Source organism: Cyanistes caeruleus, unplaced genomic scaffold, assembly GCF_971803275.1.
Source record: "Cyanistes caeruleus unplaced genomic scaffold, bCyaCae1.hap1.1 HAP1_SCAFFOLD_96, whole genome shotgun sequence".
Taxonomy (NCBI): Eukaryota; Metazoa; Chordata; class Aves; order Passeriformes; family Paridae; genus Cyanistes; species Cyanistes caeruleus.
In genome coordinates, this window is record NW_028255898.1 from 339,039 (window position 1) to 358,358 (window position 19,320).

General features: G+C 52.2%; 2 protein-coding genes across 3 annotated transcripts in view; both read right to left on the reverse strand.

The window, feature by feature from the left end:
- LOC147646466 (maestro heat-like repeat-containing protein family member 7) overlaps positions 1-19,320 on the reverse strand; it is a 321,428-nt gene that overhangs the window by 147,995 nt on the left and 154,113 nt on the right. The gene's annotated exons all lie outside the window — the stretch shown is intronic.
- On the reverse strand, positions 2,259-3,518 carry LOC147646469 (maestro heat-like repeat-containing protein family member 7). Its single transcript, XM_086873414.1, has 5 exons — positions 3,377-3,518; positions 2,940-3,127; positions 2,713-2,850; positions 2,320-2,434; positions 2,259-2,276 (listed from the first exon to the last, which is right to left on the reverse strand). The coding sequence occupies exons 1-5, from the start codon at positions 3,515-3,517 to the stop codon at positions 2,259-2,261; spliced, it is 600 nt and encodes a 199-aa protein (XP_086729540.1). The 5' UTR covers position 3,518.

Consider the following 19,320-nt stretch of genomic DNA (forward strand, 5'->3'; position numbering starts at 1 on the left):
CCCCAGAGCTGTGGGGGCCCAGCGAGAGCCCCCTGCCAGGGCCATGCCAGCCGGCTCTTGCCTTGGCCAGGAGGGAGCAGGGACCAAGGGGGTCAGCCCGAAGCTGCTGGCCACAAATGCCCCACGTGGCCCTGAAATCTCACTGTGCTCTGCCCACGCCGTCCCTCACCGGGACAGGGAGCAGAGCCCTCCACAGCTTGGCCAGGGCTTGCAGCTGCCCCCGACAGCCAACACTGTCAGCCCGCTGCCCTGGCTCACCTCTGCACAACACCTGGAGCTCTGCCTGCTGCCCCCTCAGCTGCTCCCCGGCCATCCCTGAGAACACAGAGCCTGTCAGGGTCCCAGCAGCACAGCTCTCTGCCAGCGGCGCTGCCAGCCCTGTGGCCACACGGCCTCCTGCCTCGGCAGGGCTCAGCCCGGGCCCTTGCCGCATCCTGACTCAGCCCAAGGGCACGGCTGCCAGAGGCCGGCAGCAGCAGCCCCGAGGACAGCCGGGGATCCAGGGCGCCGGGCCCGGGTGCCGCTGCCGGGGCAGCAGCCGGGGCTGGGGCCGAGCTGCGGCGGGGCGGGGAGGGAGCCCGGGCTCGGGACTCACCGATGACCCTGATGGCCGCCGCTCGCAGGGTCTCCTGTGGGTCCTGCAGGTACTGCAGGGCCCGGCGCAGGTGCTCGGCCAAGGGGATCCTGTGGTCGGCCAGCTGGAGAGAGCGGCAGGAGGGAAGGGTTGGCGCGGGCTCTGCCCTTCGGCCGGGCGCTGCTGCCTGCGGCCAGTCGCGCCCTCCCGTGCCCGGCCAGCCCTGAGGCCCGGCCAGCAGCCGCTGGCGCCGGGCTCTGGAGGGGGCAGAGGGCCGGCTGCTGCCCGGGGAGCCGCGGTGCCGGCCCGGCCCGCAGCCCCGCTGGGCCGGGGCTCCATCGGCACCCGGCTCGGGGCCACAGGGGGCTGGAGAAGAAGCCGTGCGGCCCCCGGGTGCAGCAGTGGGCAGGGGCACAGCTGCCTGCCCCACACACTGAGCACCGGGGCCAGGGGGCTTCTCTAGTCTGAGACTGGGACTTCCAGCCGTCCTTACCACGAGCCTGGCAAACTTCCACAGCTTCTCCTTTCTGACAGCTTTTTCCAGGTCTGGCCTCTTCAGGAAGTGAGCCGCGCGAAGGAGCGTTGTCCGAGAGGCCTGGGGAGCAGCAGAGAGCCGCAAATGGCCCCACAAGGCAGGGCACAGGAGTGTCCCAGTGCCAAGGGCTGGAGGAGGCTGCAGCCTGCAAGCCTGCGTCAGGGCAGGAGGCAGCTGAGCCCCCTGCCAAGGCGCAGCAGCAGCCCAGGAGTCCTCACCTCTGCCACATGCCGATTCTCATCTTGGCAGTGGAAAAAGAGTGGGAGCAGGCTCTGGTACACTCGTTCCTTCAGGGGCTTTCTTCCTTCTTCTTCTGCTGAAGACATCACTCTTCGAAGGAGAAACATGGAGAGCAGCTGCACCTGGCTATGGGGCTGTATGAAAGGAAGGAAGGAAAAATGACCTCATCATTGGCTTCTTGTGGCCCACATTGGCGCAGGCCTGCAAATGCACAGGGCACAAAGTGTCCGGGCAGCAGGCAGTGGCCGTGGCTGGGGCACAGAGCCTTACATTTTCCAGGAGTTTCAGGAGCGGCTCAGCCAGCTGCAGGGCCCTGCGCCAGGATATTGGGGTGTCTTCATCTGTGAAAATATGGCTCAGGAGAGCAATGCTCATCCTGGCCACGTCACTGTCCAGGTCCCACAGGAGGTGCACTAGTCTTCCTGTCAGGCTCTGAATTCTTTCGGCCTGTGCAGAACACAAGTGTGTGAAAGCCCGGGCAGCTGCCGCAGGGCCCAGAGGCCAAAGGGCTGTCCCAAAGCACTCGGGCAGCTGAAGCAGGAGACAGGAGAGCTGCGAGGAGCTGCCTCAGCGCCCAAGGCAACGGCCAGCCAAGGCCAAGGGACAGCATTGCCCAGCCTCATGCTGCCCACACGGCTTCAGCTGCTGCCCCCTTCTCACCATGGAGGGATGGTCCTTTAGCAGGAGGAGAGCCCTGAGCACCTGGTGATGCATCTCTGTGGAATTGTACCACAGGTACTTATACAAGATCTCCATTAGGCTGTCACCACAGTCACTCAAGTCCAGGCAATCTAGGAGCTGAAAGGCACAGGGCAGTGAGAGGGGAGCCGGCCAGCAGGAGCCTGGAAGTGCGTAGGGCTGGGCCCAGGTAGCAGCACAGGGCACGGGTGCTGTCCCAGGCAGCTGTGGCTATGGCAGGGGACAGGGCTGGCAGGGAGCTGAGCGAGGTAGTGCTGGCCATCAGGCTCACCTCCACAAGGAATGCCATGGCAGAGACATCCCAGTGTGGCAACGGTTTGCTGAGCACCTCAAGCAGGTAGCTTAAGATGCCTTTACACAAGTGGGCGGATGCACGGCGCATTACCCTGGAAGGCAGAAAATGGCAGAAAGAGTCTCAGCAAGGGCGTGAAAAACCTCTCCCAGGACTGATGGACACAGTTGTCCTATTGCCCCAGCACCCTGTGAGGGTATTTGGGCCCTTGAGATGTGGCTGCTCCTGGGCACCCTCCTCTCACAGCCTTTTGCAGTCTCCTTGGCCATCCCTCGGTGACGAGGCCCTCAGGCCCATGGCCACGGGGACTGTGGGGGGCATCCTGGTCATGGGGCACAAATGTCAGAGGCAGTGGGGAGAAGGGGGACTCACCTGGCCAGCAGACCCACGGCATAGTGGTGGGTGTCAGCACAGAGCAGCGTGTCCCAGCCACGCTTGCGTTCCATTGCCACCACCACATGCTCCAAGTGGAGACTGCAGAGCAGGGCCTTCAGGGTCTGCACTGCAAACCTGTGTGCACAGCAAAGCCCAGGTGACGCTGGGAGCGCTGGCTCTGAGGCTGGGGAAGTGGCAGGGACAAGAGGAGTGGCATGGAGCACCTGTTGGGGCTGGTGGAGAGGCCGTGTTGCTCCTGGCATTCCTTCCAGAAGGTATGGACGTCTTCTGTCATATACAAAGTACTGAAGTACGTTTGGAAGAGCAGATGCACAAAGAGGCGGGGGAAATAGACTGTGAGGATCTGTGGGCAACAGGGCCCCTGGAGGATCTTCCACATCACCAGAGTTGCCTGCAGAGGACAAAGCAGCCCGAGACAGCGCTCAGTGCCGGGGCGTCCGTGTGGCAGGGCCTGAGCGTGGCAGGGAGAGGCCGGGGGAGACGCAGGGGGAGCAACGGGCCTGGTGGCCCTGAAGCTGCCCCTAGGCCAGGTTTGTGGCCAGTGCCTGAAGCAGGGAGATGCAGTGGGGGAAGGAGGTAACAGAGCTGCTGGAGAGGCGTCCGGCCTTGCGGTGAGCAAAGGCCAGCTCCAGAAACTCACAGTCAGGGAAAAGACAGCCGTCTTGTCCCCATCAGAGGTGCCCAGGTTTTTCTGCGGCCAGCTCCCCACCACATTGATGAGGAGCGGTGTCACTTCCTCTGAAATCCAGGGCGAGAGCAAGATGGTCGTCCACATGGCCATAGCAGCTCTGCGGGGTCAGACACAGCACCGTGGGCTGGGCAGCAGCGGGGAGCTGAGCTGGCCGCCAGCTCTGCCTGTGCCCACTGGCCCTGAGCAGCAGCAGCAGCCAGGCAGCCCAGCCCTGTGGGGACAGGCCCCTGAGGGGCAGGCTGGCAGCACGGCAGCAGGCTCGTCTTTGTAGCAGGGCTGGCAAAGGGAGCAGCCAGAGGGCCCTGCAAGTCTGTGTTGCTCACAGCCCTGGGCCGGGCTGTACAGGGTGATGGGCTGGGGAGCCCTGAGGCCTCGGGGCAGCTGGGCCCCATACCTGTCACACGTTGGGGCCACCCGCAGGAGAGTGATGGCCACATCATCGGGCTCTGCCTCGGCCACTTGCATCAGGGCCCAGTCCATCCTGTGCTCAGCAGCCTCATTGGCCATGAGCCACTGGTGGATGTACCTCACCACGCCGGGCACCTGGAGAAGGCACAGGGAGACTTGGAATGCTAGCAGAGGGAGTCAGCAATGTGCCCAGCTTCTTCCCCAGACAAGTGCTTCTCTTCCAGCCCACTGCCATGGCCTCAAAAGCTTCAAGTGAGCAGCAGGCGTGGCTTGGGAAAGCCAAGCAATTGCTGGAGGATCAAAGGCTGGCCACAGGCTGCTTACTTGCTCTGGATTGAAAAGAGCCGTCTCTACAAGCAGATCCAGCTGGGCAGCGCTGCTCTGTTCTACCAAGACCTCTGAGGATGCTTTGACCTCAGTGTCCGTAGGTCTGGTGTCTTCCTTGCCAATTCTCGTGATGAATTGGTAAAGAAACTGTAGGAGAAGGGCAGGAAGGCAGGGAAGTTGCATGGAGTGCTCCAAGTGCGGTGCTGGGCTGAGCAGTGCCAGCAGGCCCAGCGCTGGTGGGGATGGCTGCAGGTACCTGCGCTGCTCTGCGGAAGCGGCCACGGGCGGTGTCCTGCTCTTGTGTGCCATCCATGGCTGCATCTGGCAAAGAGCAGCCAGAGCTGAGGGGCTGCGGGAGAGGTGGGAGAGTACAGCCCAGCCCTGCGTTCCCCAGGCAGGGACAGTCCCGGGATGCCCCAGGGGATGCAGCACGGCCACTGCTGCGGGGGCAGCCCCAGCCCCTTTTTTGTGCTGTCCATGGGTGTGTCTCCACAGGACAGTGTGGGATGGGATGAGATGGGATGCAATGGGATGGGATGGGGCCAAGATGGCCGCAGGCACCAGCCCTGTGGCCCAGCTCTGCCACTCACCCTCCTCCAGCGGCTGCAACTGCTGCACCTCTTCGGTCTCTGGTGCTGGGGCAGCTCCAGGGCCTTCTTCCTCGACCTCCTCCTCCTCCTCCTCCACCCAGGCCAGCTTGGGCACTCTTGGGGGTCGCTGCTCCCTATCTTCTTCCAGACTCTCCAATCCTTTCCATAGGAACAGCACCAGGGGATGGCATGGCATGTAATGGGATGGGGCCAAGCTGGCAACAGGCACTAGCCCTAAGGCCGAGCTCTGCAACTCACCCTCCTGTGGTGCCTGGAACTCCTGCACCTCTTCAGACTCCTGTGCCAGGACAGCTCCAGAGCCTTCTTCTTCCTGCTCCTCAAGCCAGGCCAACTTGGGCACTCTTGGGGGTCTCTGCTCCATGGCAGTGACTGGATTTATGGCTTCTTGCAGGAGAGATGGCTCAGAAAAGCTCAGAGTCAGCAAGTCCTGCAGTCGTGCCTGGAAGGCACCTGCAAGACTCAAGTCCTGGCAAGATTGCAAGACAGCGAGTCCTGCACTTGGGTCTTGAGGGCTCCTGCCACAAGGACAGGAGGCTCCTCAACAGGGATTGTGGTCTGGTCTCAAGGGCAGAGACTGCAGGGATGGGCGACACGTCGGAAAAGCTCCGGGTCACCAAGTCCCACGGTCTGCCCTCAAGAGAACCTTAAGAAGGAAGGCTCAGCAAGGCCACAGGTCAGCAAGACCTGTGGTCTGGCCTCGAGGTCACCTGTAGTAATAGTGCTTCAGAAAAGCTCCAGGTCCGACACAAAGGAGTGCGCTGTGCGGGGGCTCCTCACAGCACCGCTCTGGCGCGTCCTGACCCGTCGCGTGCACCGAGCACTGTGGCGTGGCCCTGTCACCGCCAGCTCCTATGTCAGCACGTGTCACAAAGGGCCCTTTGACATCTGCTCCCGTTGCCACCATCCCACGGTGACCGTGCTGCAGCGTGTCACAAAGGGGCCTTGCACACCCTGCCCTCCGCCCTGGGGCCGCCCCCATCCCCCCCCAAGTGGCCCAGCTTGGAAGGAATCCCTTGCCCAAAGTGTCTAAGACAGCCTGACGGGATCTTTAGGAACAGCTTGTTAGAAATGAAATGGAGGCAAATTTATCAATAAGAATTTTATTGAAAACTTTGTAAAATTTACTCATGGAAATGTCTCAGTGTTGAGAGACAGGTGTCTGCTAGGGAGGGCAGGAGCCTCCCTTGGAATGAAAAATGTAGACCCCCTCCCTCCGAATTATGATAACCTTGAAATCAAGGGGCTCTCAGGCAGAGATCTGGGGATAGGAATAACAGTTCTTTACTAATATTTATAACCAGGCAAACAAACAACAATAACTACAGCGTTAGCAAGAAAACAGAGCCAGGGACCCCGTGACAGCTTTCTGGGCTGAGACGGGAAAGGATGGAGGAGAGGCTTTGTTTCACAAACCCCCTCGGGTTGGCAGTCAGTGCTGGTGCTCCTGCAGGGCTCTGAGGAACACTCAGCTGGGAACAGCAGGGATGAGCTGAGATCCCGGGCCAGTGGCTGAGGTGGATCAGCAGCTCCGTGGCGGTGGCTGGCACTGCCACACGTCCCGGCAGGACAGGGGGTGCGAGGCCACCAACGAAGAGGGAAGAAGGAGAAGAAGCAGCAGCTCCATCTGGGTGATGGCGAAATTCCCTTCTCCCCACCACAACAGCTCTGCACCCAAAGTGTTCTTCTCCGAAGCTGAAGAAGCCACCAAACTGTCCCCACCCTCCCCTTTTCCTGCCCCCTTCCCCCCCTGGGCCCAGCCAAATTCTTTATCTTTCCTCAAGCACCCACCAGGTACCCGCAATTAAGTTTTCCCTGCAAGTCATGAGTAAAAATTCCACAGGCAAGCCAGAACTAAATAGAAAATAAATGACACCTAACCCCCAACACCTGTAAGTTGTATCTTGAGAGTCAGCCAGGATCTTTGTTTGCCAGAAACACCTCTGAAGTTTAATCAAGGCATTAGTCATCAAAATTATTTTGAAAATTTAAAGATCAAAGTAGCCAAAATACTCAATGTAACTAATTGCTGGGTATGTTCTCAGCTCAGGTTGGGAGGAATGGGGTTCCCTCGGAGGGCTCACCCTGTGGGGTGGCCAAAACTCTGTCAATGGGCTCTGACTCGTAACGGATCCAGTGCAGGGACACTGACAGAAAACTGTGCTGTGGAACACAGGAATGCAATTATCAGTTTTACAGGATTGTCTGAGATTTCCCTTCCGGAGAAACCAAGCCCTGTTCTAGTTGGAGGCCACAATGTGAAAGGATTTCTGTGCTTTACCATCACAAGCTTACTCATTCTTTTTCCTCACCCTCATTCACGTTAGGAACAATACTTCTGTTGTCCATGGAGCTGGCATTTTTTGAATTCCAGAATAATGTCCCCAAGGTCCTTTGCTGTTCAGCTTTACCGCGCTGTCTGTGGCTAACAAGGCTTGCTGGGGTCCTTTTCCCTTCGGCTGGAGAGGTGCTGGGTCCCAGTCCCTGAGGGACAGCCAGGCTCCTGTCTGGTATTGGTGTGGAAGTCCCTCAGGGTCACATCAGCCTTTATTAGGACTTTATTAGTCCTTTATTAGGACTGCTGGATCCATACCTTTTATCTCCACAAATGGAGGTGATTTCAGGTGGATGTCCTTTTTTTACAATTTTTTTTAAAACTGCAATATTGATAACTGTATTACCCTGCATTGTGGTGGAAAACCAAATCTTGTTCACTATTGTTTAACAGACTTACTTCAATTTCTCCTTGATAATCTGCATCAATTCCTCCTCCCGTGACATGAACCCTTTGCAACGCCAAGCTCCAGTGAGAAGTTATCAAACCAAAGTGTCCTGGAGGAATCTGAATTCTTATTCTTGTATTGTAAACTGTCATTTGCTTCTGATTTCTCCTAATGAATTCCAGTGCATGAAGGTCCAGCCCTGCAGCCTCTGGGGTGGCCCTGGCAGGGGCCATCACAGCCAGAACAATTTCCCAGGCAGTCCAAGTCTCACTGTCCATGGCTGTGTTTGCAAATTGGGTGCAGCCGTGCACACCCAGGGGTTTCCATTTCCCAGTGGGCCCATTGTTAAGGGCATGGAGCCCATCTGGGAGATGGGTTCTCCACCGGGACAGGTTCCCATCTCCTCATTTTATCAACTGCTCTATTAACAGCCTCTTCAGCCATGGAACCAATCCTGCCATTTTTGGATAGTGTGGTACATGAAAAACCCAGCAGTTTTAATCACTGTATTTTTCCCAGGAACAGACAAAGCATTCCACATCACAGCATCAGCAAACCATATAAAAACAGCCAACTTCACCCCTTCCTCCTTTATTCTGTGTATACAATTCACAAAATTTACCATTGACATTTGGGCCTTTGCTAGTCCTTTTTTGTAGGGTATTTAGTGTTACAGTGAGCAACCTAAGCTCACAAATTAGTATTGTCAACATTATTGCACATTATCAATTTTTAATTTTGGATATAAATATATATTATTGATTATTATTATTATCATTATTATCATTATTACTATTATTATCATTATTATTATCATTATCATCATCATCACCGTTGTTGTTGTTGTTTCACTTGGACAAACAAACCTGAGCTCAAGACTAAAACCTGCTGTACCTTCACATGGGAGCATTCCAAAAACAATTGTTCCTTCTCTTGGTGCTGTTTCCAATGTGCTGTTAACAAAATCCATCCTCATCTTCCCAAACCTACCAGTTCTTTTCCTTTTTACACATGCAATTTTTGGCTGCATTCTAAGACTGATTTACTAAAATATGGATATGATCTAGTATCACTATCCAACTGAGACAGACAAAGACTCTTGAACTGGTTTAGGGTTAAAAAGTGTATGATTATTAGCAGCGCTGGGCCGATGTGTCAGATCAACCCTTAATACACACGGCCCCGAATACTGGTGAATACAGGCTTTTTATTTCCAGAAATATGGAACACAAATGCATATTCATAACCCCGTTGCCACCCACACTCTGCTTCCTATGCTAATTAGGAAAAAAGCAATTAAGCATGCGTAGTTTGTTCCTTGAAATGAGTTGGTGGTCCTTTTATGAGGAGGGGTGAGAGAAGGGAGGGAAGGGATATGGCTCTTCCTCCTTCTGACCTTTCTACCTTTTCAATGCAAAGTGACAAATGGACCCTTGGCTGGGCTCCTAGTTTCATGTCTTCCAGGAGTTTCTGATTTGCAATTCTCTTCTGTTCTTCAAGTTCCTTACCAGATTCATTGCTTCTCATTATAAGCCCAGCTGAACAAGCATAGAGTTGACAGACAATTAGTTATTAGCCAACGATTAACCTCTAATTTTAGCAAAGTTTCTCTAGCTCCCTTTAATTTTAGCAAGGCCCATCTATTTATTTTGTTTAGATTTAGCAAGGCTTCTTTCTAATGAAGGCCTCGGCTTCTCTAAATTCTTAAATTCTTCAAAGTTTATGTCTCAGAGTTTTGACTGCTTTAAGGATCCAATGGAACCTCCATAGCCCCTGGCACCCCCAGAGTTCTGGCTGAGATGAAAAGATGAATGGGGAAATAAAGAAACACCTTCTGAAGCTGGTGATAGAAACTAAGATGCCAGCTCTTGCCACTGGCTTGGGCAAGAAGAAGGGCCAGACCCAGTGGGGATACTCAATTATCTCCCTTTGAACTGATGTTTAGAATTCCTTATCCTGGTAATCCTCAGCCTTGAGAATTACCTGGGGGTAGGGATAAAGGATATCTATTGGAAACAATATGTAGCCTGGATAGTGTCTCTTGTAAAAGCTCTTTGACAAGAAGCTCAGCTAGCACAGAGCCTGCCTTTAGACTTTGCTGTTCACAACATCCAGCCAGGAGATTGAGTCCTAGTGAAGGAGTAGAGAGAAGCAGCAGCAGCAGCAGCAAAGTAGTGTAGACCTGTGCAAGTGTTGCTGAGCACAGAAACAGCCGTCAGGAGAGCTGAACACGGGTAGAGCCATCCCTCTCGAGTCAAGGTCTCTAAGGCCCCAGAAATTCAGACATCTCAGCTAGAGGAGAAGCTCGGCAGGCTGCCACTGATGCTCCACAAGAGGGGACTGGAGCAGTAGCCAGGCCATCAACATCAGGGGAAGCCCCGTGTGCCTCCCACAGCCTGGCTGCTGAAATAGTTTGTGTGGGCATCCCTTCTCTCAAATCTCCAGTCATTAGAGGCCAATCCTCACTGTCATTGTTTTCTTTATGTTAAAGCTCTTTCTGTGCCTTCACTCGCCTCTACAGGTCGTGTAAAGACAACATGAAAGTAAAAGTTAAGTTAGGAAATTAAATTACACCATTAAAATGTCTGCCTTAATAATCTTACCTTGATATTGTCAGCCACTTGAAGTTGAAACCAAAAGTAGAAAAGTAATTTTTAACCATAAGAGAAGAAGTAGCAAATCCTTTTACCTGAAAAATTGTGAAGTCTGTGGAAGGCCAGGAAGATCTGAAGACTGGCCGTGGCTGCCCAGCACAGTCAAACCTAAACAACGAGTTAAGTCCATAATAAACAAGATTTTGAGATGAAGAACGAAGTCTATGGTGGCTTCATTCTTCTGAAAAAAGCATTTATTGTCTAAATAGAACAAGAAGCACATACGTGGGAAAAAGCATTTCTGACTAGACTTTAGGTTCAGAGTGTTAGACCCCCAGCTTCCCTCCTTATAATTGTTTCAGATATCAAGGCAAATAGAATCAAATGTTTGTTAAGTTCACCACCAGCAGCTAAGCAAGGTGTTCCTTCCATAATTACCAAAAAGATTTTGAAGGCTATAAAGCAGAGGGGAAAGAGAAGGTTTTTTGGAGCCCTTATTTTTAAGCTGCCCCCAAAACAATTCCATAAGCAGGACACGTGTTGTCCGTGATGATCAGTAGAAGTAGCAACACTGAAACAAAACTCAAATCCTTTGTAATAGGTTCTGGTCCAGATCCAACAAAACAGATTTAAATGGAACTGCAGGTAGAAGCTTCGTGTGAGAGCTTAGAAATGCAAACACTGTCAGCAGAAGAAGGGAGAGTGGGGCAAATTAAATGATAGCTAAAAGGTGGTGAAACAAATTACAAAAGCAATAGGAAAGTTAACTCATGTATCAGTCCAAACATGGAAAGAATGAGAATAAGATATGTTTTCGTGGTTATCTAGTAAACTGTGGGTTTAAGAAATGCTTTTCTTGTGCTGTAGCAACTCTAATCTTTTTAGCATGCATGATCCCTTGCTTAGTACAATTTCTTAAACGTGTGCTAAAAAGGATGCAGGTAGTAGCCATAGCTACTAATCCAGGAATAGCTACAAAAGGACAGAAATTGATGTCACTGCAAATAATTGCAAAACAAAAAAAAAATCGAGGAATAGGAAATAAAGGCAATGATAACTAAAGTTTGTAAAGACAATTAGTAAGAAATTTTTTTTAAAAAGAGAGGTTGAGAGGAATGAGAGATTTGTCTTTAGAAACAAGCTGTGGGTCTGCTGGTAAATAAAACTAGCACTGAGAGATAAAAGAAACAATGGGAAGGATTCCTCTGATTGATGAATGGAAGAAAGATATTTGCCTTTACAAACAAACTGTAAGTTTGCTGATAAATGAAATTTGATATTGAAAGATGAAAGAAACAATGGGGGAAAACCATAAATTCCATAAGAATTAAAAATGAAGAAGGAGGGTTATACATTAGAGGGGAATCTTGGGTATCAGGCAGTCCGGGGAGTCTGGACCTCTCAAGTACCTCAGCCAGTGGGGAAAGAGACAGGGACGTGGCTGGGAAATTCGGATAAAAAGGAGGCTGTGTCCTCCAAAAATTTGAGAGACCCCAGGAGAATGGCCCATGGCCTCTCCCTTTATTCAAATCAAGTAAAAGGACTCCTCTGTCTCCTTTTTAGACATAAACCTCTGGTGTTTGTAGATGAATTTTCCTGACAAGGCCAACAACAGACTGGAATGGAAAAATCAGCATCAGAAACCTGTGAGATGGAAAAGTTTTGGCTGTTTGAGATAAAAAATGTGGACTAAAAATCTCTATGGCAAAGAACAACCTTTTTCACAAGGATTACTGTAGAAAAAGTGATGCAGGTTTTGGAATGACAGCCAGTGCCCTCAGCAAAGACAATTCCCTGTCCTGTGGGCTCCATAAACCACACGTGAATGTGGCACTCATCCTGATTAATCCCAAAGCACTTCTCTGCAAGAAGCACTAGAGAAGTGCATGGGGCAAGAGTTCTGCAAGTGCCAGGTTCTCGTGCAGCAGAAAAGTTGTAAAATCGGAAAGATTCTAGCAACCACAAAAAATCCATCATTTATGGCTTGTAAATATTTCAGTGAATCTCAGTTACTTCTGGGTAAAATCAAACACCAAGTAAGTTTCATAACAAAATCCCAGTTTGTCTGTTCCTGTTTGTGGCAGAGGATGAGGTTACAAGCTGGCCAGCTGAAGAAGCCAAGGAAAATCTCCACTTCCCTGTCATATTTTCCTACTGACACAGGAATGAAGACCAAGAATTTGGCTCAATGGAGGGGTAAAACCAGAGGATGGGTGAGGTTTTGCATCCTAAGACTTCCTTTGCTAGAGTACAAAGAGTTTAGCTGTGCGTGGATCTCCTTGCTAAACCTCTTTGTTTTCAAACTCCATTCCTCCATGGCAGAACTGAACAAGCTCCGTATGTCAGAGCTTCAAGTTCCAAGCTGTGTGCTGAGTTAATTGTAATGGATCCATTAGCAGTGCGTGGGGTTGCTGCCATGAGGAGCTCAGGTGGCTTCTTGAGATGAAAATCAATGTGCCGTTTGTCCCAGCTCCATGTGTCCTGGGACAGCCCTGGCTCCACGGGAGCACACGGAGTGTTCTCGTGCCATTTCTAAATGAAAATTGAACCTCCTCAAGAAGCCAGGCCAAAGTCACCAGACAGCAGTCACAAAAAGGAATTTAGGCAGTTTGCTGGGTGTTGATCTAACAGCTACCACCTTCCCAAAGTCCAGGCTCCACTAAACAAGGCTCTTTCCTCTGTCAGCAGCCTTGCACTTGGTTGTGTTTGATACACGTACAGAAGAAGAAAAAGCCACTTGCACTGTGGAAACATGAGCTGCAGCTGTGCAGTAAGTTGTGCTCAGTAGCTGACCAGCTGATTTAATTCTGAGTGGGTATTAGACAGAACATACTACAATAAAATTTCACAGGACAGCTATCAAGTATCCAAAAAATGCAGTATTATGTTATTTTCTACCTCCAGTATTGCCAGCACACAGCTCAAGGAAGAAAGGTATTTACCAACCAGCACAAAAGAAAAAAATAAAAATGAAAAAAGGATTTTTAAGGATATCACAGCAATGGCCACCAGGCATTTTCCAGCTTTGCAGGATATCAGTTCAAAGTCAATCTAAACAAGCCAGCATATGTCTAGCAAGAAAGAAATCACAGTTCATGTGTGTTCCTAAACCTAAGCTTTGCTATATCAAGCATGGATGGTATCATTTTCCAGCTCTCAATAGAAGTGTCATAATTTATAAATAAACAAAACCTCATGCATAGAAATAGATTAGTAAGGTAGGTAGGTAGGTAGATAGATAGATAGATAGATAGATAGATAGATAGATAGATAGATAGATAGATAGATAGTTATAGAAAGAAACATAGTTTGACATGGCAGATAGAGATATTTGAATGCACTTGCCTGTATAACTTTGTACAGAAAGGGATGGAGAAGTGAGAGGTTATTCTTTTCCACACATGGAAAACCCTCTTTTGTCCAGTAGAATCAGCTTCCTCCCTCAATGACCACCAGGCTCCCTGAAGACCCCACCAAGAAGGCCCTGTGATCCCCATGGTCTGTGTATGCAGCACTTCAAGAAAGTAATGCCTGCCTCTTAATACTACAGGGGTGTTCAAGAGATTTATTCCCAGCCATGGTGACAAGATGAACGAACTGAAGCCAGTTACTGTAAAAGGCCTGAACCAGCAGCACCACAAAGCACAGCCAAAAGCAGCAGGTCCCACACGGTGTCCCACAATCATGGCCCGAGCGGCTGCAGATCCTCCTTCAACCCCGGCTGCATTGCAGTCCCACTGAGCACCAAGAAGAAAAGGGCCTTTGTGAGAGCAAGCAAACTTAACCCTCTTCCAGGACACAAATTCAGAGGGCAAAAAATTGAAAAACCCCACAGCATCAGCCACACTTCCCAATGAGAAGGGTTGGAACTCTCTGCCCCTCCACACTTCCCCAGCAGGTTTACAAAAGGAACTGGGATCTAAGCTGTGCCCTCCAAACCAAGAGAGCCAGCCTCCCTTCAGGGTGAGAAGTCATGGCCTCAGTTCTAGCCCTGGGGGCCTCCTGTGCCCCAGAGAATGGCTGTGGCTGTAAATGTGTGTTTGGCTGCAGCACAGGGCCAGGGTGAAGCTCGGCAGCCTCATCAGAGCCCACGGCCATGGCCCTTCCCTGCCGGGGCCCTCACCTGGCCCGGCCCGGCCCGGCCCGAGCAGCCCGGACTGGCCTCAAGGGATGGGCTCTGCCTGCCCGCTGTGCCCACAGGCCGGGCCCAAGGGCTCGCAAGAGGCTTCCTCCCAGCTCTGCAAAACCTCAGCCAAGAGTGTCCCCTTTGCTGTGCTGAGAAGAGGAAAAAACCCTCTCAATTTCACCCCACTGCACACCTCATGGGGGATCCCTGCACACCTTAGTAGAGAGCCCAAATTAGCCCTGGGTGCCTCATGAGGTGCAGGCCCAGGTGATGCCACTGAAGGAAATGTGCCCTCACAGCCCAGGGACGCTCAGCATGGGCTCCCCCAGCCCCTCGTGGCCCCACCACTGGTCATGGCAGCCCCTGCCTGGCTCCTGCCTGTCCACACTGTGGGCACACCCGGCTGCTCCTGGACATGGAGCTCAGCAGGGGCTGGTGCATGAGGGCTTTGCTGGTGGTACCAGCCAGACACTGAGGTGAAATCTCCATCTCTTTATTGGAACAAAAACCATAGGCCAAGCCCTGCTCTGGTGGACAGGGGCTGCCCAATTTCAGTCCTGGCCAGGTACCAGGGCCAGGGGGCTCAGGGGCAGAGGGTCTCACTTTGCAGGTGTGGGTCTTGGGACGCACTCAAGATGGGGATGGAGCCGCAGCAGAGCAGAGGGAGACAGAGGTGAAGAGTGGGGATGAGAGGTCAGCTTCTCGGTGATTAAAGTCTTTGGCTATTCTTCTGAAGGTGCAGAGGTGCTCCTGTGGAGAGAGGAGGTGGCTGAGGCCCCCAGCTGCCGCTGGCACGCAGGGACCCTCCTGCACAGCAGGGCCCAGAGCGGCCAAGGCTCCCCAGCACGGCTGGAGCTGCTGGCACAGCTTGGCCCAGCTGGACAGCTGCCCCTCAAGGCCCCGGCGAGCAGGGGATGGCTCTGGGCAGGGTCCCTGGCAAGGAGCGGGCCCCAGAGCGCCTCTGCCTTTCAAGGGCAATCTCGTCCCCGCTCTTTCTCCTGCCCACCTTGCTTTGCCTCTGCCCGCTGCTCCTGGGGCTGCTCTTGGCCAGGAAGCCTCAGTGGCAGCCAGCACTGGCTGCAGCCCCAGCGGGCTCCCCAGGACAAGGCCCAGCAATTAAGAGGCCAATTAAAGGCCTGGGCAGCAGCAGAACTCTTGGCAGAGTTATTTGGGCAACTAAGGACTAATCACAAGTGCACAGCAGCCTCACTGGGAGTGCTTCCCGACTGCTTGAGGCCAAGATCAGCAAAACACTCACCCTTTTCTCTTCCAGCAATACCAGATTCCAGCATAGCACATCATCAGGAAAAGTGCTCCACCAGCCACAATGGCCATTAACTTAGTCAAACCATGTGTTCCCTGGTAGAAAACTCTTCTCATGCTCTCCCAGATCTTCTGAGCATGTCTTGTGGTGCCGGCTGCATCTGTGGGAGCAATGGGCAGCGTGAGCCTGTGCTGTGCTCCACTGCTGAGCTGGCAGCACGCTGGATACGGCCAGGACGTTCTCTGTTTCCCCCAGAGCTGGGGCCTGCAGGCACCTTGCCACCCCTTGGCACAGGCTGTGCCCCCCAACAGAGCCCAGAAAGCTGAGAGCAGAGCCCGGGGGCTGCACAGCTGATTTGGGCAGTGGCTCCTTCCAGGGACACGGGCCAAACCCATCCCTGAGCAGCCACTGCCACTCCTGACCCTCCCTTCCCTGTGACAGCTCCCCCAGCCCAAGGAGAAAAAAAAACTGTCCAAAAGTTCCTTTGTTTATTCCCATTACCTGGAGGGTCCTGTATGTAGTAATGGTTGAGGATCTGATTCTTTTCAATGGTGTTTGTTTTTGGTTTTTTTTGATATTGAGACAGATGAGGCAGCCTTATTGGTTTTAGATTTTGTAGGTCTATTTTTTCTTAGTATGTTTGTTTTCTTATAAATCCACATGTTAACTTATTTTTATTTAGATATTTTTGTTTCCTAAGCAATTAACTTGACAATCTGTTGTTCACTTCTTAGTTAATGTTCTATCTATAAACAATTTTGACTCTGTTTTTATAGGAATAAAAAAGATCTCAGAAAGCTGTATTCTTAATTTTGTTCACATTCTCTCTCCCCGCTCCCAACATTTACTATGATACTTTTGGAAACATCCCTGACGGTAACTAGAGTTATTTGGGAAATGCTTGGCTTAACCTGGGAAATGGATTATTATTTTTGCTGCTCTAAACCTACATTGTTCCAAGCTTCACAGCCACTGTCCTGATGGATGCCTGTGTGAATTAAAACAATGTTTGTGAGGCAGCTGAAGAGCTCAGACTTCAGGGATTAAAATACCTTGGAGAAGGAGGAGGAGGAAAGGATAGAACAGCCTGTTTCCATGGCTGTTTTTTCATTTCTAGTATGCCAGAAGTATGGTAGGCTACAGCTGTCTTCAAATGTCATTGAATTAGAGAAAAACTCTCTCCAGGGCAAATGATGCAACATTTTGCCTCACAATCCATCAGCCTTAATTACAATTAATTATATGGTCTTAATTATACTCTGATAAATTACGGTCTTAATTATAATCGGATTAGTGCAAATCAACATTGTGTGAGTGGCAAGAAGAATTTGCTTGTCAACAGATGAATATGTCCCACTGAAGAATGAACAAAATCTGCCTTTACTTGGAAGAAAGGAGACATGGAGCAATGCAGTATTTGGGTTTTATCCAGTGGTAAATGGGGCAAGAAGCTGTAACAGCTCACCTGTTTTACAGAACACAAGCACTGATACAGCCAATAGTGCACCCACACTGAAGGGATCTTCAGAACATTGCTTTATTTCTTAACAAGAAATGGGCAGCAAAATGCTGGCATTTATCTGAGCTGGAAGCCCTGTTCCTCTCCTGTTTCTCCTTGAGCACACTGTTCTCTGCAGACTTCACTGTGCAGCCCATCAATCCTCTCTTGGCCAACAGCTAAATGGCACAACTACCGAAACACAGGTGCCAGCATCATCACCCCAGCATTACTCCAGCACTGCTCTGCTGGTGCACAGCAGCACAGAATGGCTTGGCTTGGAAGGGACATTTAAAGGCCATCTAGTGCAGTCCCCTGCAGTGAGCAGGGACACCTTTGGATCAGGTTGCTCAGAGAATGAGCTTGAATGTCAGCAGGGATGGATGCCCACCTCTCTGGGCAACCTGTGCCAGGGTTTCAAAACCCACAGTGTAAAAAACATCTTCATTAGGTCTAGTCTGAATCTACTGTCTTTTAGATTGAAAACATTCCCCCTCAGTCTTGTCACAACAGGCCCTACTAAAAGTTCTGTCCTGTCTTTTTTACAAGCCCCCTTAAAGTACTGAAAGGTAGCAATCAGGTCTGCGTGGAGCCTTCCCTCTTCCAGGCTGAACACCCCCAGCTATCCCAGCCTGTCTCCAAAGCAGAGGGCCTCCAGCCCTCAGAGCATTTTGTCCCTCCTCTGGACTAGCTCCAACAGGACCATGTCCTTCCTGTGCTGGGCACCCAGAGGTGGATGCAGTACTCCAGGTGGGCTCACACCAGAGCAGAGGGGTGGTGGAATCACCTCCTTCAAGCTGCTGGGCAGCCTCCTTTGGAGGCACATGGCTGGCTCATGTCCAGCCTCTCTCCTTGCAGCAGCCACAAGTCCTTCTCAGCAGGGCTGCTCTCCATCCCTTCATCCCCCAGCCTGTGGGATCAGCTGGGCTGGGACCCTGTCATAGCCCTTGGGCAGAGCTGCTGGGCAGGATGAGCTCCCTAGTGAAGAAGGCAGATCCCACTCCCCACACAATTCCACCCTGGCCATGAGGTCACAGCAGCCTGTGGGGTGACAGCAGGCTGAGGTGACAGCAGGCTCTGAGGTCACAGAGGTCCCAGAGCCCCGTGGTTGCACAGCACCACGAGGACCGAGCAGTCAGTCCTTGACCACGACTGTTGCGGCAGCAGCGGCGGCGGCAGCAGCGGTGCTGACATTGGGACAGCGGTGTCAGGACAGCGGTGGCAGCAAGAGCTGCAGGACTGGCAGAGGGCAAGGCACCATGGCCTTTGCTCTGCGCCTCCTCCTCCTGCTCTTCCTGGCAGTGGCCCTGCCTGACAGGGCTGCCCAGGCTGCTCCACAGCGAGCACAGGGAGCAGGTGAGCCCGTGGCCTGGCTTCCCTTTCCTGGGACAGCACTTCCTTCTCCTGGGAAGAGTTGGGGATGGTTTTCCACAGGGCTTTAGGGAGGGTTTCCTCTGTGGGAGGGAGAGAGTCCCCAGGGGCCCTGGGCTGGTCCTGCTGCCTCCCCAGGGATGTTGCACAGGGCCTGCAAAGAGGGTGGAGAGTGACCAGAGCCAGCCCAGAGCTCCCCAGCCCCTCTGCAGCTTTGGCCATGTCCATTGACATCTGGCTCCCACAGCCTTACCCAAACCCCTCGCAGTGCCCAGTTCCCTAAGGCAGAAGGGGATCCCAGCGCACCATGGCCATGGTTCTGATCTGTGCTTCTTTCTAGATTGGGATCATGACTTGAATTATTTGGGATCGGTGGTGAATGAGACTTTGAAAATCTCGGAGAATGCTGGAGGTAAGTTCTGAATTGCCACTTGTACTGACAGAATAATCTGTCAAGGTGGGAAGTGCTCACTTATGTGCCGTTTGTGTTAAGGTCATGTGAGGGCTGAAGGATTCTGGAAATTTTTCTCTGCTCCCTTCTGGAGCCTTGAGTGATCCCACAGCATCGCTGTCAGTGGGAGGAAGGAGCATTTAGCTGTCAGTCTTCTACCTGTGTGCAATGCCAGTGTCTCCTTCCATGTGCTCTGTGCAGCCACGGAGAGGAGCAGAGAGGGAAGGGGCTGTGCCCAGGGCTTTGCCTTGCACAGCTCCTTTGCCAGCCCCAGGGAGCCTGAGGATCTCCTACAGCCACGGGAGCTCTTCTGTCCTGCCTTTCCTTGCAGCCAAGCCTCTTGCTGAAGGTGATCTGGCTTCCCAACCCACGTCCAGGACTGAGGCTCTGGGAGATGGCGAGGGTAGGTGAAGGCCTTTCCCCCTGGGAGAGCTGCCAGCTCAGAGCCCAAAGCTCAACCAGGGCAGCATCGCTGCAGGTGTCAGGACAGAGCCGTGCACGTTTGTGCCCCCGTCCTGTGCTA